At 36.3% G+C, this 17226-nt stretch overlaps 1 protein-coding gene across 7 annotated transcripts in view; it reads left to right on the forward strand.

Annotated features, from left to right (window-relative positions):
- Nucleotides 1-17226, forward strand: part of Ccdc102b (coiled-coil domain containing 102B) — a 129870-nt gene that overhangs the window by 27057 nt on the left and 85587 nt on the right. For all 7 annotated transcript variants that reach the window (XM_029559534.1, XM_017796069.2, XM_029559533.1 and 4 more), the window contains 2 exons: nucleotides 546-1163; nucleotides 6827-7047. In XM_029559534.1, coding sequence (XP_029415394.1) covers nucleotides 558-1163; nucleotides 6827-7047 — 827 coding nt within the window. In that variant the 5' untranslated portion in view covers nucleotides 546-557. The remainder of the gene's footprint in view (nucleotides 1-545; nucleotides 1164-6826; nucleotides 7048-17226) is intronic.

Genomic DNA, 17226 nt, shown 5'->3' on the forward strand with positions numbered 1-17226 from the left:
ATATCAGGGTCTCATATAGTCCAGAATGTGGACAAATTAGATATGTCCCTGAGAATGACCTTGAACTCCTGATCCTCCTACCTCTATCTTCAAATGCTGAAATTAAAGATGTACCATCATACCTGATTTTTCTGTGTTGAGATTCAAACCCAGGGCCTTGTGAAGGACAGGCAAGAATTCTATCAATTGAGCTACATTCCCAAATATATATCTTTATTTACAATGGAAATCAGAAAATAATGATGAAAAGTAGAATGACCTTGAACTCCTGATCCTCCTACCTCTATCTTCAAATGCTGAAATTAAAGATGTACCATCATACCTGATTTTTCTGTGTTGAGATTCAAACCCAGGGCCTTGTGAAGGACAGGCAAGAATTCTATCAATTGAGCTACATTCCCAAATATATATCTTTATTTACAATGGAAATCAGAAAATAATGATGAAAAGTTGCATTGTTTTAATAGTTTTTTTCAATATAGGTCTCAGTCTAATAACTGTAAAGGAAATTCAGAAGTGTTATGATGTCTTTTGACTTTTTGCAGGCATTGCTAAAGATGAATTTTGATTCCATTCATCGATTAATTGAGGAAACGCAAATCTTCCAGATGCAGCAGTCAACCGTTAAAAGTCGCTGTGAAGTGGCACCACCTGCGTCTTCACCTCAAGATGTCTGTAGTTCTTTCTTGCCGATCCATGGAGTAGCACCTCCCCATGCCCACAATACGGGGGTTCCCTCATTTACCACCAACAAATGGGATATCTGTGAAGAACTTCGCCTGAGGGAACTGGACGAAGTAAAGGCCAGAGCAGCTCAGATGGAAAAGACCATGAGATGGTGGTCAGACTGTACTGCCAACTGGAGGGAAAAGTGGAGCAAAGTTCGAGCTGAAAGAAACAGTGCCAGGGAGGAAGGAAGACAACTGAGACTGCAGTTGGAAATGGCAATGAAAGAATTAAGTGCACTGAAAAAACAGCAGAGCCCGTGGCCTCAGAAGGAGGTCGCAGAAGGCAGTACCACTCAGGACCTGGAGCTTCCTAGTGGCTCCAATGTGTCCTATGAACACAGAGACCATTTTCAACATCATTCACACATGGGTGAATCTGCCAGAGAAGGTTTGATGAGAAAACAGTTCCCTGAAGAGCAGAATACACCTAGTAAGGTGAGAAAAATAACCCAGAGAAGAATCTCTACATTATTTACAGCTTGAGTGGTCTGTGAGGTGATAGGATGGGGACTCCTAAAATGCCCATCTTAAGTCTTAATCTGAAACATTGCCATAACAGTGTGTCACAGTTGGGTGGCCTGGGCAAGGAAATGCATCTATTTGTTTTGTTTTAGTTGGCATACAAGCTAATGGGCTTCATTATGGCATTTTGACACACTTTCTTGTGTTGATTTTCCCCACTCCCCTCCTTTCCCTGTCTTCCTCCTGCTGACTCCTTCCCACCCCACTGGTCCGTTTTGCTTTCATGCCCCTTATACTGTTATTATTCTATTTTCCCTTCTCTGAAGTCTTTGTTTTCTTTATTATCATAGACTCCTTTCTAGTTTCATGAGCTGCATCCCCTTACATACATACATACATACATACATACATACATACATATATACATACATACATATATTCAAAAATCAAAATCTAGAACCTATATATTAAAAAATGGCATTTGTCTTTTTTTGTCTGCCCTGCTTCTTTGAACGTAATAATGTCTAGTTCCATTCATTTTCCTGCAAATGTCATGTTTTTATTTTTATTTAAGGCTGAGTAAATTTCTACTGTATGTACTACATTTTCTTTATCCATTCACCTGCTGATGGACATCTACAACAGTTCTCGACAGTTCTTGTTCAAGATCAAAGTATCAGCTGGGTATATCTCCTGAGGCTTCTCTCTCTGGCTTATAGGAAAAAGAAAAACCTGACTTTTTCCTGTTATTCTTTCTCTGTACAAGTCCACGTTCACATTCTGTTTTTGCAGGGACAATGTCACAAAGCCCATTTTAATAGCTTCACTTTAACTTCATCACCTCTGCAGAGTGACTGACTCCAACTACAGTTTCATTCTGGGGTACTAGGGATTAGGACATCAGCATGGAGAGACATAAATTAACATATGATTATTTCACTAATACTTTTTAATACCCTTTTAATGTGAACAGAAAGTGTGAGGAATCTTTCTGTACTCGCATTAATTTAGTCAATAATAATAACAATAATAGGTTCCTGGGATATTTTAAATATTTCTTTAGGTGACAAAATTTGGTCTTACAACTATATCTTTAAAGAATGATGCCTTGCGCAATACAGGGACTGTCCACCTGATCACACTTGTAATTTCTTGGCATAGTTTAAATCTTAAAGTTCTGAGACTTCTTAGGCTGGAGAGACGGCTTAGTGGTTAAGAGCACTGGCTGCCCTTGCAAAGGGTTCGGTTCTCAGTACCCACAAAGAGACTAACAACCATCCAGAACTCCAGTTCCAGGCATTCCGACACCCTCTTTTGTCCCCTGTGGGCATTCCATGAGATGAGTGCACTTACATACATACAGGCAATACACTCATATACATAAAATAAAAATAATATATGAAAATTCTTTTGTCTTAATAAAGCTTTGAGACATCTATATACAAACATAAAATTTCAACTTTGTTTAATCTAGCAGTTTATACAGTTACTTTTCCATGAGCTTCTGCTCCTTTTAACTTGGTAGATGGTCCTAATAACTTGAGTAACCTATTTTTTACTTTTAGGAACTCCTTACCTCCTGGCATTGTAAGAATAAAATGTAAAATCCAGCTGCTTCTCAGACCACAGTTCCTGCAGCTTCCTTTCCCTTTACATAGATACTGATGGATATCCTACGGAGGCACTGTCAATGAATCCTTACCTAAAGGACTTCTGAGAATCAAGTTTTCTCATGTGTGGAAATGAGTTTATATCAAGGGAGGTGTTGATGACTACACATCCTTGCCTCTCAGCCCTTCCTTACCCCATGCCTGGGAATCAGCCTGATTGTAGACTTGTTCTGTGAAACCATACTTATTCTCAGAAAGGTGTAAGAGACTCCCACTTCTGCTACACAGACCATGATTTTATATTTCCTCATCATGCTGTTGTCTATCTATATATCTGTCCATGACACTAATTGTTCTTCCAATAAACTCCAAACCCCCAATAATATATCTCAGTATTACTCTTGAACATAGTGGTTCATACCACTGCTCCTGTAAATGTATTACATACAACCTTGTAGTCTGGCCTGAGGTCTTAAGGTTTCTTAAACTGTGTAAAAAAAACGGATTCAGATCTATTATATGAAATGTACAAAAACTCGATTAAAATATTTAAAAAGCATGTCAAATTTATGCTAGTTATATCCTAAATTCCATTACAAAGTAAAATTTTAAAAGATTAAAGTAATATTGATAAAGGGGAAAATGGGGTCCTCTTTCAGGATTCTTGGTCTCATGCATAAAAGAATTTAAGAATAAACTTAAATTGAAATTTTAGGAGAATTTTATCATACTTTAAGGAAAAGTCCTCAGGGCCAGCAAGTTTTAATCTCAGCAGCCTGTAGGAGGGGAATGAAGGGGATAAGGAAAAAAATGAGTCACAAAATCACACCAATTAGAGCTGGCACAGAGGTAAGAAATATGGCTGACTAATAGCCACATAGTGGGGAGGGGAAGGGAACTTCAAAGAAAAATAAAAGAAACATGAAGTGTTGGAGCAACCAAAGTGTGAGGGAAAGCATGATTAGAAAAGAGATATAAAGAAGGAAAAGAGACACTACACATTTCAAAAGGCAGGCAGACTTACGAAAAGTCACGTGTCTCCGCCCAGTCCAGAAATACTCACTTGCAGCGGAGATTCCAGGCATAAGTTCACCATATCATTAATGCACTAGGTATTCCACCCATCTCTTTAACATGACTTAAAGTGAATCCAGTTTCCTAGGGGTAGTTCTGTGACCTGGTGATTGACCTGGAAAAACTGGAAAGTTAAGGTTCCACTCAGGCCAGAGATTTGTGTTTTCTTGACCAGATGTCTCTTCAGGGGATTTTTGCCACTAGAACATGATTATTTCTCTTCATTTAATTTCATAGATTTTGTTTGTTCATTTGCTTGCTTCTGTGGATGCAGAAACAAAACTGATACATCAAACAAGAGAAGAGATAGTTTGTTCTGGAGAGAATTATGAGTAACCATGGCCCAGGAACATAGCTCCAGGTTATGCTAAATTCCATATTTCAACATGAAAGCAGTTTTATGAAGTTTTTATAGAAACAAGGAAGTCATAAATCAAGCCACTTTTCCAATATATTGGTGGAAACATTAAGTTGGCAGCTACAACAAAACAAGGAAAACTCAGATCCTATCTGATGACACTCATAGCCCTTTGGTTGATGGAAACTAAAGTTTTCTTAAGTTTATACACTCTAAAATTTTTTTATTTCTTTGTCACGAAATGTTAGATCAGACAAAGTGGTAGGCAAGGAATGATTATTTAAGGGGCTAAGATGCCCCAAGATAAATTGTAAATAGGCTATGGATCTGTTGCATTCTAAATTCTTCACAATTGTTGAAGTTCTGTTCAGATAATGAGCCTTACAGAAGGTTCAGTTTGGAGGCTCAACTTCTCTCTAGGAGCTTTCATTCATACTTCTCACTCTGGGATCCTGGCACTTTTAGGTATATTTTTGGGAAAGTGATATATAGTCTCAAAACTCAGTTAATAATACACCAATTTAAATTTAGGAATTGTGTTGAGGAGGTAAGGCCAACTTACATGGCCTAAGCCCACAAAATATTTCTTTATTGTAACAAGTCACTAGATTCTACACTTACAAAAGTTTAGGCCTTCATGCATGTACTCTGGGAAATTCTTAAATGCTTATTCTTTTATTTGGATCACCTTTGGATCAGCAATTTCAAGAACATATCATATGTAGTGTATACTTACTAAAGTTTTTTGGGTAAGAATAAATAAAGTTCCTTACAGTTATAGGAAAATATGTATTGGCAGCTGAAGAAACTTTAATCAGCTGTTTAACTGGTTTCCTTGCAGTGTCTGGTCTAATGAGAAAAAACTGAGCATTCATAGCATAGACACTATTTTCTGTAGTCTTTTCTTGGACATATCTATATCCATATCTATATCTATATCCATATCCATATCCATATCCATATCTATATCTATATCTGTATCCGTATCCGTATCCGTATCCGTATCCGTATCTGTATCTATATCTATATCTATATCTATATGTCTTCTTTATTATTTTTCCAAAATAACATAAATAATTCTGATAATAATTTTGGAAAGAATTATATGAATACCAGATAGTTTGGAATTCACTAGTGTTTTAAAAATAAAATATCAAAAATGAGCCAACAGATGTGGATGCTGGGAGCTGAACTCAGCATCTAAACTGTATGCTGTTAAGTTCTGAGCCATCTGAATTCGCAGCAACGGTGACAGCATGCACAAGTTCCACATAAGTTTAAGCCAGATGAAGCATAGACATGGGGAGGTGGGCAATAATTCCCACCCTTACTACCTAAGTAATTATTAGCAAGAAATGGCTGCTGTGAAGGGGTGAGCTAGTGTCATTTAAGGGTGAGACTCTTGATAGGTTGATCAGTTTCTAGGGAATAAATCCACTGAAGGGCATTTGGGGACACAAATTTTGACTAGATAGATAGATAGATAGATAGATAGATAGATAGATAGATAAAGTACATGAAATTGAGCAGGAACTGATAAGGAGTTTGCAAGTAGAGGAATATATTATACATAATTTTCAAAAATTCAATTAAAAAAAGAAAATTGTAGGCATATTTTCCAAAAAACATTTGGAAACTATTGACAAAATACTACAGTATTAGAAAAGAAAAGTTCTTCTCAAATAACATAAATATTCAAATATTCAAAACTACTGTTTGCATTTTAAAGTAACATGATAATGTTAAATTTTATTTCCTAAAATTTATGTCTCACTACACTAATTAAATTATAATCCATGAATTATATAAAAATACTTAATCCCAATAAGATCCCCAGGTAAAAACTAAAAAGGAACATTAAAACATACACACACACACACACACACACACACACACACACACACACACACACATATATGTGTTGCCTAGTTTTATTGAACTTTGATTTATTTTATTTTCACCTTTGAAGTCAGGCATATTTAAACTATATATCAGGCATATATCTGATAATATTAGTTCAATACAGTTTAAAATAGTGACAGGATTTTTGGTATAGTATGATATTCTGGTAATTGATGTCTGTTTTATTAAAATGTCTTTGGACATCGTATTTGAGATTCAGATCACCAACTAAAATTCAATGAATAAAAACCTATTAAAATATTCTAGACTTCCTTGAAGTGTCTTCCCACACTTTCTTCAAATCAGTTAGTGTTTTTCGAAAATCTCAAGGGCTAAGTAACAAAGTAAAATATAAAGAATTAATCGGCTTATTAAATAGCTCATTGCAACATTTCAAGTTTTTATAGATTTAGTTTTATCTTTAATTAGGCAAAGAAGACAAACTAAAAGTTAAAGCAGACCTTTGAGATAGTGTATGATAATAAAGTAGAACACAGAGGGAAAATCAATTTGCAGAATGCCATTTACTTTGGCCAAATCACAAGTCCTACTGAGTGTTAATGAAATGAAAATTTGAATATGATGCTTATCATTACATTCCATTCTTTTCGACAATATAGTTTCTTCATGGTTTTTATTTTTCCTTGAGGTTGAAATACTCGCCAATCATTATTTTATGTTTTTCTTTACAGGAAAACTGTGTGGACATTTATCCACCAAGAATAAAAGAGGAGATAAAGTCCAACCTAGACTGTATGGATTTGTGCAAGAATGGTGGTTTTAGAACCCATAACCAGACTCCTAGGCTAAAGCAGCAGGCAGGGCATCTGCCCTTGTTGAAGGAAGTGACTGAAACTCCAGCTGTGCAGGTGCATTTGTTTGAGTTTCAAAAAATCTTATGGAAGGAAAGAGAGTAAGTGCAATCATTGCCTCCTTAACCAAGCCTGGGGCCCATTTTTAAAATTGCTACATACTATCCTCTAATAACTTATTTACCCATGTGTATCATAAGTTGGAGGGATTAAAAAATAGTTTGACATATATCCATATTTTTAATTGAAAAAATAATTTGTGGCTTCTCAGGCTTTGCTTCCTCTTAAATTGATTTTTATCAACATCATGTTTTCATCATCTTTGGTAAAATAATATTAACAGTGCTTAAATTCTTGAAGTTTGTGGTCAAAAATATTCAGCATATTATCTATTATAACATCCTTGGACTTCACTAGTCAATAAAAATGAAAAACATGCTGAAGTTATGAATGAAAAATCAAAGTTTGGATAAGTATTGATGAGGAAAATGGATATTTTAATAAATTTTCTATTGTAGTATGAAGAATATCAGATTGTAGTTTAATGATATCAAGTATAGCTACTAATCTTGGATCTGATATATTCAGGTCTATGATCCTAGATATTATATCCTTTGTAAAATATGGGCAATAGTGTGCTGTGCCTGTAATCTACTTTTAGAATAAACTTACCTAATAATAGTTCATCAAGCCACAGCCACTGCGTATTCTATGAATCTTGAGCTTGGCTTAGCCAAGCAACCCTCTCTCACATGTGGCTTCAGCTGTAGTGGCCTAGGATATCTGAAAGCTCCCAGCCATGCATCTGGTGGTTTATTTTGATTCTTATCTTGGCCTTATCTGTTGGAATGCTTTTATTTAACTGTTCATGTTTCCTGCCTGGCTTCCTCACAGCGTAATTATTAGATTGCAAGTGACTGTTTTAAGTGTGCACAAAGAAATGAATGGCCTTTAAATGACCTTGCCACAAAAGTCACAATAAGTGTGAAAGTCATGTTATCATGGTGGCAGTCTCAAGGGCAGACTCGTATTGAAGGGAGGGTACATTCTACATAGAAAGGTGTATTAGTTCATTTTTTTATTATTGTGACAAAACACCCACCCAGAGAAAGAAAGATTTATTTAGTTTTATATAATAATTTTATTGATTCTTTGAGAATTTCAATGTATTTTGATAATATTAACCACCACCCCTCCCCTAATACCTGCCAAATCCACCTCCACCTCTTTTCCAATCCCTCCAACTTCCTGTTCTTTCTCTTTGTCTCTCTCTTGCTAATAACCCAGAAAGTTCAATTACTGTTGTTTATATACTCGTGGGTGTGGGGCCATCTACTGGAGCATTGTTCACATACCAGGGATCATTCCCTTAAAAAAATTGACTCCCCTCCCCCACAAGCCATCAACTGTCCATATCTCTTCAGTTAGCAGTGGGAGCTCATATACTCCTTCTATGACTGGCTTTGTCTTGTGAACGTCTTATACAGGCAAACCATGAGTGCATGAGTTCCATGGTCCTGTCACATCAAGAAGACCCTGTTTCAGTCTGATTTTCCCTGACCTCTGGCTCTTACAATCTTTCTGCCTCTTCTTTTCAATGATCCCTAACCCTCTCTCACTCTCTCTCTCTCTCTCTCGTCTTATAGATGTCCTGTTTGTGGTTAATAACTCTGCTGACTCTTAGTCTGTAGTTTAACCAGTTCTGAATTTTTGTGTTAACTATCATCTATTGCACAGAGAAACTTCTTTGATGAAATCTGTGAGCTTCACTAAGCTAAGTAGAGAGATAGAAACTTGGAGGGAAGTTTGCTACTATGTCCATTTAGCAAAATAGTGATAGATTCACCCCTAGGACTTGTGAAATATATATCATGCAGTCTTGGTTAGATTTAGAGTACCAGAAATGTGTTTCCTCCTGTGGAATGGGCCTTAAATTCAATCAGAAAGTAGTTAAATGTCCATTGTACTCATGGGCATACTAGTGATTACTGTAGTTCATATGGTTGACATCTGTGTAAGATGTTGATGATACTCCCATGACAGCAGCTTACATAGCACCTTCCAGCACTGTGAAAGCTAATTAATGGGGAGGAAGCTTCCTAGCCAGTACCAACTTGATTTCTTCATGACCTGAGATCAAAATATGTGGTGTCTTCAGTAGTAGGGAATTACTATCAACTTCTGGTGGGCAACCTAGAGCAATGGCAATAGTCTGTATTGTTTTAGGGGCTTCTAAGACACCCCTGATCAACAGCTTAAGGTGTATTATGCTGCACTTGGTACGGGCTTTTTATTTGGCAACATATGGCTTCTGGGAGAAACACACCCCTCCCTGTGTAGGGTAATTCTCATCAAACCCTTTTGTATCAAAATATGGAGCTTATAAAATACAGGTTTGCTTATGGTTTTTCAATCTCATTGGTATTAATTATTCCTCTCCCAACCCCCTGATTTGCTCTACCCATCCATTGCTATCTCCTCTTAAACCTCACTCTCAATTATTCCCTTTCCACTTCATATCGCTTGTGTTCTACTGTGTCCTCTCCCCTAAGTATTCAGAGTCACTCACAGTTTGAAGGAAAGGTCAACCATTGCATGGAAGTTGAGGTGATAGAAGTCTGAGGTAGCTAATCATATTACATTCATAGTCAGGAAGCAGAGTCATGAATGCTGCTGCTCAACTTGATTTCTCCTGTTACTCGGTCCAGAACCCTAACCTGTTGAATAGTGCTACCCATGCTTAAGGTGGCTCTTCCTACCTAAATTAATCTAATTTAGAAATTCCCTCACAGACAAACCTGCAGATTTGTTGCCATGATGATTCTCACTAAGCTGACAATCAAGATTTTCACAAAGGAATATCAGAATCATTGCATGATAAGAACACGTAGGACGTGCAACTTAATGAGATATGTCCACAGATAATTTGGTCATAGACTTCTTTACACAGTTTTTTTAAAGATCACACACAGGATACATCAAGGGAATGAGTTTGGTCATATGAATCAAGTGATGTTTTTGTTATTATTTCTCCATAGCTATCAACTTAAAATACCAAGCTGAATATCTGATGCCCTTTAAAATGTAATCCCATTTGAAAATAATTATTTTCTATTTGTTTAGTGATGAGATTCTGAATAGGCAGAAAAAGAAAAACAAGAGCATGTCCCCCAATATACTATCTAGATATGAATATTTAATATATAATGCTTTCAAATTTCTGGTTTAAGTGAAGTAATTGTACATATGCATGCAATCCAATCACACACTCTAAGCTCCTTGTCTGACATTGTTTCTTCATCTGGACATTTTCATTATTTCTTCTGCAATTGTTCATAATACTTATTCCATTTTGTTATTTCTTATCTATATTAATTTCTTGTCATTGTTAATCGATTGTGATGATGCAAGGATCTCTATACAGAATGCAGATCACACAATCACCAGTGATAAAATCCAAATAGAGGTAATCAGTATGAGTAGAAAGTGAACACAATTGAGGATATTTTATGCCTTTACTTGTATTAAGATTTCATGTATCTCTTGAGGCCTCAATAAAACCCAAACCTCTGCATTTTTATTGCTAGGAGAATTTAACTTTGTGTAGTTGTCAATTTTTTTCAAACCAGCTCACAGTGTGCAGCATTTTCCAAGATGCTGCCTTTCTGTTCTAAGGTGGTGTTTTTAATAATTTTCTTATATTTTCTTTATATATTTGCTCATAAATATATACACAAATCCATTCTTACCATCCATAATAAACAGACAATCCTCAAAGTAAGTAAATTCTCCAGTTCTAAGCAAACTTCATTTATACAGCATAGACAGGCGCAAGAATTACTGGAGGGAGGCAATGATTTGACACCATCTCCCTACTGTCCTCCTTAGAAACAACTCCACCAGATCCTTATTGATGATGCCGAGTCCATAAATTGCATCGACACGCAATCCACATAAGGTGCTCGCTGATTTTCTTTATAGTATCAAAAGAGAATATTCTCTAAGGACATAATATTAGCATAAATCTATCTAATCTTTAAATGTTTCTTTAAGGAATCTCAGTGAGTGGGTAGCTCATTGAAGAACATGTGAATCTTTCTATGCTCCCATCCAGTGGGAAATTTCTCTTGGCAAGTGCACAGTAGTCAGCAGAGGAAACTCAGGAAATCACTTCCACCATTGTCCCAGACTAGAACCTTCTATCAAATACACTCGAATTATATTATTCACATTAAGAATATTGTTTGGTGTTATGACTTCCATACCCCACACAAGGAAGCTCTTCACATGCTGAAATTTCTGTATTTCTAATGACTTGGAGTAAGGGTAAGAAACTCGAAGTTTTTATAGACTTGGGTGCTTTTAAACCTTTAGGAGGAAGAGGCTTAGTCATAGCAAATCATTAGTAAGAAAGACTATTAGGTAAAATCTTTTGATGAATCATTTTGAAGTAAAGAAACAGCCTTGAAACTCAACTCAGCAAGCAGTTGAATCCCTTATGAGTAAAAAGTTTGCCTTGTTACTAAATATGAACTTCAGTCATATTCATATTTGATTTTCTATTTTTTTGTCTAGAAGTAATGTGATCATTATCTTTCTTTGCTTCATCAAATGCTGATTTTTTCTTAAATAAAATGCAGTAAGAGCACTAAGATGGGACTGGAGAGATGACTCAGAGGTTAAGAGTTCTTACTGCACTTGCAGAGAACCTGGGTTTGGTTCCCAACATTCACACAGGGCTCACAACTACCTGTAACTCAAGTTCTAGGGGATCAGATGCTCTCTATTTGGCCTCCACAGCCACCAGACATGGATATGATACACATATATGTGGGCACTCACACATACACATAAAATTAAATAAATATTTAAAAATGAAAAAAGCACTACAAAATAAAGACATTTAAAAGATGATACATATTAGAGAAATATGTTTTCATGCACATAAATTCTGTAGAGTACATATGTATTCTATAGTTATCAGTGCATAACTTCATAAGCGAATCAGATTATTACTGTTTAATGTAATATTCCAAGTTGGAAAGTTAGTTCTAGCTTAGGTGTGTAATCTCTGTCAGAATTGAGATGATCGGTATACCTTATATACTTTGTGTTATAGCAATCTTCCACCTAACAGGACAGTCTGTTTTTCTCTGCAGATTAGAAAAAAGCCATTAAGTCCTCAGCACTGTCTTCAGAAAAGGAGGTGCAGATAGTTTAAGAGCAGCTATTATATGTAGCTATCTACCTTTGAAGACGCTGATGTGAGGAAGAGGACAGAGACATAGCTACATCTTATTTCAAGAGCCAGCAGTGGCCTCAGCTTCCCAGTGATAGCACCACATTTCATTTGTTTGTGGCCTTGAGATCATTGGATGTGTGGACCTTACTGGAAGCTGCAATTGTCATGCTCAGTGAAAGATTTCTAAGATTCCAATAGCTTTACCTGTGGTAGTTTCAGATTTTTGGGTTTCCCATTTGGTTGTCTGTCTCTCCAGATAATGTTTGAACTATTAATATCCTTCTTCCCTCAAATTGGTTGATTTGAATATATTTGCTTGCTAGATATATAACTTATACCAGGAGAATATTCAGACAATGATCAGGGAAGGTTACAGGCATTGAGTTCTTCTTGGACCATTTAGGTGGCATGAAGAGTTTTTCCCTGGTTGCCTCAACTCCAGATCCTACTTCATCTTTTTCTTATTAAATTCATCATCTGTGACTTTGGCTGTTTGCAAACCTACCTAGAAGTAAAGGATGTAATTATATGTATTGGGGATGTAAATACAATATGATATATATGTCTATATAATTTTAAAAATATATTTGTGCAAACTTTTATTGATGATAGTAAAATATAAACTCAATTTTAGACTATTATAAGCATGGGTAGTTATTTTCAGTTGTCAATATTTTTACAGACACGAAGAAATCTTTTCAGAAAACATTGACTAGATAACTTTTTAATGAATTTTTTACAATTCATAAATGATCAGAATTTTCAGATATTAATGTTAAAGGCCTTTATTCCCTGAGAAATATTTTGAATAGTCTTGTTAGATTTTTGTATTTTATTTATTGCTAATATTAAATCACAGTAAGTATTAAAATTGAACAGAAATATAATCATATCTTCCCACAGAATGTTTGGTTCATAGCTTGCCTCTTATAGCCTGAATTTTATATATTTTAGCATTATGATTATCACTGTATTAACAGTATTATATTGTTGAGCCTTATCTTATTAAGTTATATTTGAAAATGCGTGCATGAACTATGTAACATCTTCCAGAGTAATCATATATTTTACCTTCTTGTACTTCCAATTGCATCCATCATAGTATATGTTTCAGTTATATGTTTTACTATAAGGTTAATCAGATTTGAAAATCTTTTTGAAACAGAATAAATTCATTTCGATAGAAAATTAAGGATTCATAGAGTGCCCTCTGCTGCATGAAGTTAGATCTGCAATTTTTAAAGGCACAGCACAACTTTTTCTTTAATGGGGCCTTATTCAGTTAAATAGGCCTGGTCCCACCCTCACCGCCCTTTACTTCCCTGGGCTGCACAGCCTCTGGGCACCAGCTGCCAGCACCTTTCCTTGTCCCCAGGAGCCCTCTGAACCAGGTCCCACCCTCATAGCCCTTTGCTTCCGGGCTGCACAGCCTCCAGTGTCCTGGTACCAGCACCTTCCCTGGGTAGGTCTAGCACCACCGCACCTTGATTCCTCCAGCCACTTTCACCCTCCCAGCTCCTAAGCCGAGTCTCTCTTCCTAGGCTGGGTACAAGCCCATTTCCTGTCTTGGCACCCCAGACACCTGGGCTAACCTCTCAGCCCAGAGCTGCCACTGCTTCCTGATCCTTTGCATGGGAGCCAACCCATTTCCTCCCTGCCGCCCAAGGAACCCTCTATGCCTGGTCTGCCCTCACCTCCCTTTACTTCCGTGGGTGGCACAGCTACCAGCTTCCTGAGACCAGCATCTATCCTGGGCCCTTCTCCCAGGCCAGCCTAGCTCCCAAATTCTTGAGGGCAGCATCTTTCCTTAGGAAAAGATGCTGGGGACCCATACCTTAGAAGAAAGCCTGGTACCATCTGAGCCATCTCATTTGGGCCTCTGTGGGAATTCAGGAAGACAAAAGCAATTAGGCCACTCCAATATAAAATCAAAAGAAAGAATCTGAAGTCTAAACCAACCAGCTTTTCATGCCCAACAAGTAAACCTCGAAGGCACATGAAGTTTACAAAAAGAAGCAGATCAAAACTCAACAAAGGAAGGCTTGAGTCTCACACAAGAATCAGAAACTACTAAGGAAATTCACATGTCAAAGTCACAAAGAAAAAATAACATGAAAAAGCAAAATAATATATTCCCACCAAATACCAATAGTCCTCTAGAGGAGTACAATGAGCACTCCGTAGAGATAACACAGGACATGGAAGTCAAAAGAAAAATTATGACCATGATAAAGGAATTCAGTGAATTTAAAGAACACACAAAGAAAGAAATCAAAGAACTGAAGGAAGATAGGGATAAACTTCTGAATGAATTCAGAAAAGAGCTAGAAGGGCATACAGGGAGGAGAAGAATCTCAAGATAATGGTATGGAACAGGTCTTCAACAGGATTGTAGAAGAAAATTACCCAAAATAAAAAAAAAAAAAGGCATGCCCATACAAATACAAGAAGCATATAGAACACCAAACAGACAGGACCAGGAAAGAAACTCTCCACTGGACATCCAAGTAAAAACACAAATGTTCAGAACAAAGAGACAATACTGAAAATTGCAAAAGAAAAACAACAAATCACATATAAAGGAAAACCCATCAGGATTACAGCTGACTTTTCAGTGCAAACTATGAAAGCTAGAAGAGCCTGGGATTCGCAGGTATTCTCAGCTCTAAATAACCACAGATGCCGACACAGATTACCCAGCCAATATATCTATCATAGTTGAAGGAGAAAGAAAAATCTTCCATGACATACATAGACTGAAAGAATTCATGTCCACAAAACCAGCCCTTCAGAGAGTTCTTGAAGCAGTACAAAGAGCTGAAGAAAGGAACAACTATACACAAGGGGTGACAGAAATTCAATGAAGGTATAACTGTGTAAATGCACAGCTATATCAAGAATGTGAACAGAAATAAAAATGACAGGATTCAATACACATCTTTCATTAATAACTTTAAATATCAATGGACTGAACTCCCCAATCAAAAGATACAGACTAGGTGAATGGATTAAGAAACAAAACCCATCTTTTTCTTGTCTTCCAGAAACTAATCTCACTTTCAAAGACAGGCACTACCTTAATGTGAAAGGATGGGAAAAAATATACCTAGCGAATGGTACTAAGAAAAAAGCAGGCGTTGTAATTATAATAGCTGATAAAATAGACTTTAAACTAAAACTAATCATAAGAGACAAAGAAGGCCACTTCAATCTGATCAAAAGAACAATAAAACAAGAAGATATTACAATCATGAACATATATTCAACAAACTCTGGTGCAATCAACTTCATAAAAACAGTACTAAAAACAGGACTTTAAGACACAGCTTAATCCCAATTCATTAATAGTAGGGGACTTCAGTACCACATTGTCAATAGTAGATAGGTCAACAAGACAGAGAATTAACAGAGCCATCAGAATTAAACAATGCCGTATATCAAATGGACCTAGCAGATGTCTATCAAATATTCCACCCAAGCACCAAAGAATATACTTTCTATTCAGTGCCAATGGAACATTCTCCAAAATTGACCATGTACTGGGACACAAAACAAACCTCAACAAATACAAAAGGATTGAAATAATTCCATGCATTCTATCAGACCACAATGCAATAAAGCTTAAAATCAACACTGGAAGAATCCACAGTAAGCACATGAACACATGGAGATTAAACAACACACTCTTGAATGATGAATGGGTCAAAAGAGAAATTAAGAAAGAAATAAAAGTATTCCTGGAACTAAATGAAAAGGACAATACAACAGAACAAAATCTCTGGGACACTTTAAAGAAGTCCTTAGAGGGAAATTTATAGCTCTAAGTGCCTATATTAAAAAAATCAGACAGAATGACAAATAAATGACTTGGCATTGCAACTCAAGACAGTTGAAAAGCAACAACAAATGAAACCCAAACCCAGCAGACAAGAAGAAATAACAAAAATCAGGGAGGAAATTAATGAAATCGAAACAAAGAAAACAATACAAAGAATCAACGAATCCAAGAGCTGGTTCTTTGAGAAAATAAACAAGATTGATAGACAGAGAGACCAATTAACCAAAAGAAAGAAAGAGCACCTCCAAATCAACAGAATCAAAGATGAAAAGGGATACATCACAACAGACACCAAAGAGATCCAGAACATTATAAGGGAATACTTTCAAAACCTATATGCTACTAAATCTGAAAATATAAAAGAAATGGATGGGTACCTAAAAGCATGGGAACCACCAAAGCTAAACCAAGAAGAGATTAACAGCTTAAACAGACCCATAATACAAAAAGAAATTGTAACAGTAATACAAAACCTCCCAACTATAAAAAGCCCAGGACCGGATGGATTTACAGCAGAATTCTACTAGACATTTAAAGAGAATCTACATCCAATATTACTTAAGTTATCCAAAAAGATAGAAATGGAGGGAGAACTTCCAAATTCCTTCTATGAAGCCAGCATCACTCTAATACCAAAGCCAGGTAAAGATACAACCAAAAAAGAAAACTATAGACCCCTATCCTTAATGAACATAGATGCAAAAATTTTCAACAAAATACTTGCAAACAGCATACAGACACACATCAAAAAGATCATCCACCATGATCAAGTTGGCTTTATTCCAGAGATGAAGGGATGGTTCAATATAGATAAGTCAATACACGTCATAAATCACATAAATGGGCTCAAAGACAAGAGCCACATGGTCATTGCAATAGATTCAGAGAAGACTTTTGACAAAATGCAACATGCATTTATGTTAAAAGTCCTAGAGGGAAATGGATTGGAGGGAACATATCTCAACATAATTAAAGCCATATATAACAAACCCACAGCCAACATCATTCTAAGTGGAGAAAAACTGGAAGCATTCCCACTGAATTCAGGAACCAGACAAGGCTGTCTACTATCTCCATCCTCTTTAACATAATGCTTGAAACTCTTGCAAGAGCAATAAGACAAGAGAAAGAAATTAAAGGAGTAATAATTGGAAAAGAAGAGCTCAAATTATCCCTTTTTGCAGATGATATGATAATATA

Source organism: Nannospalax galili, unplaced genomic scaffold (genome assembly GCF_000622305.1).
Source record: "Nannospalax galili isolate Female #2095 unplaced genomic scaffold, S.galili_v1.0 scaffold709, whole genome shotgun sequence".
Lineage (NCBI taxonomy): Eukaryota > Metazoa > Chordata > Mammalia > Rodentia > Spalacidae > Nannospalax > Nannospalax galili.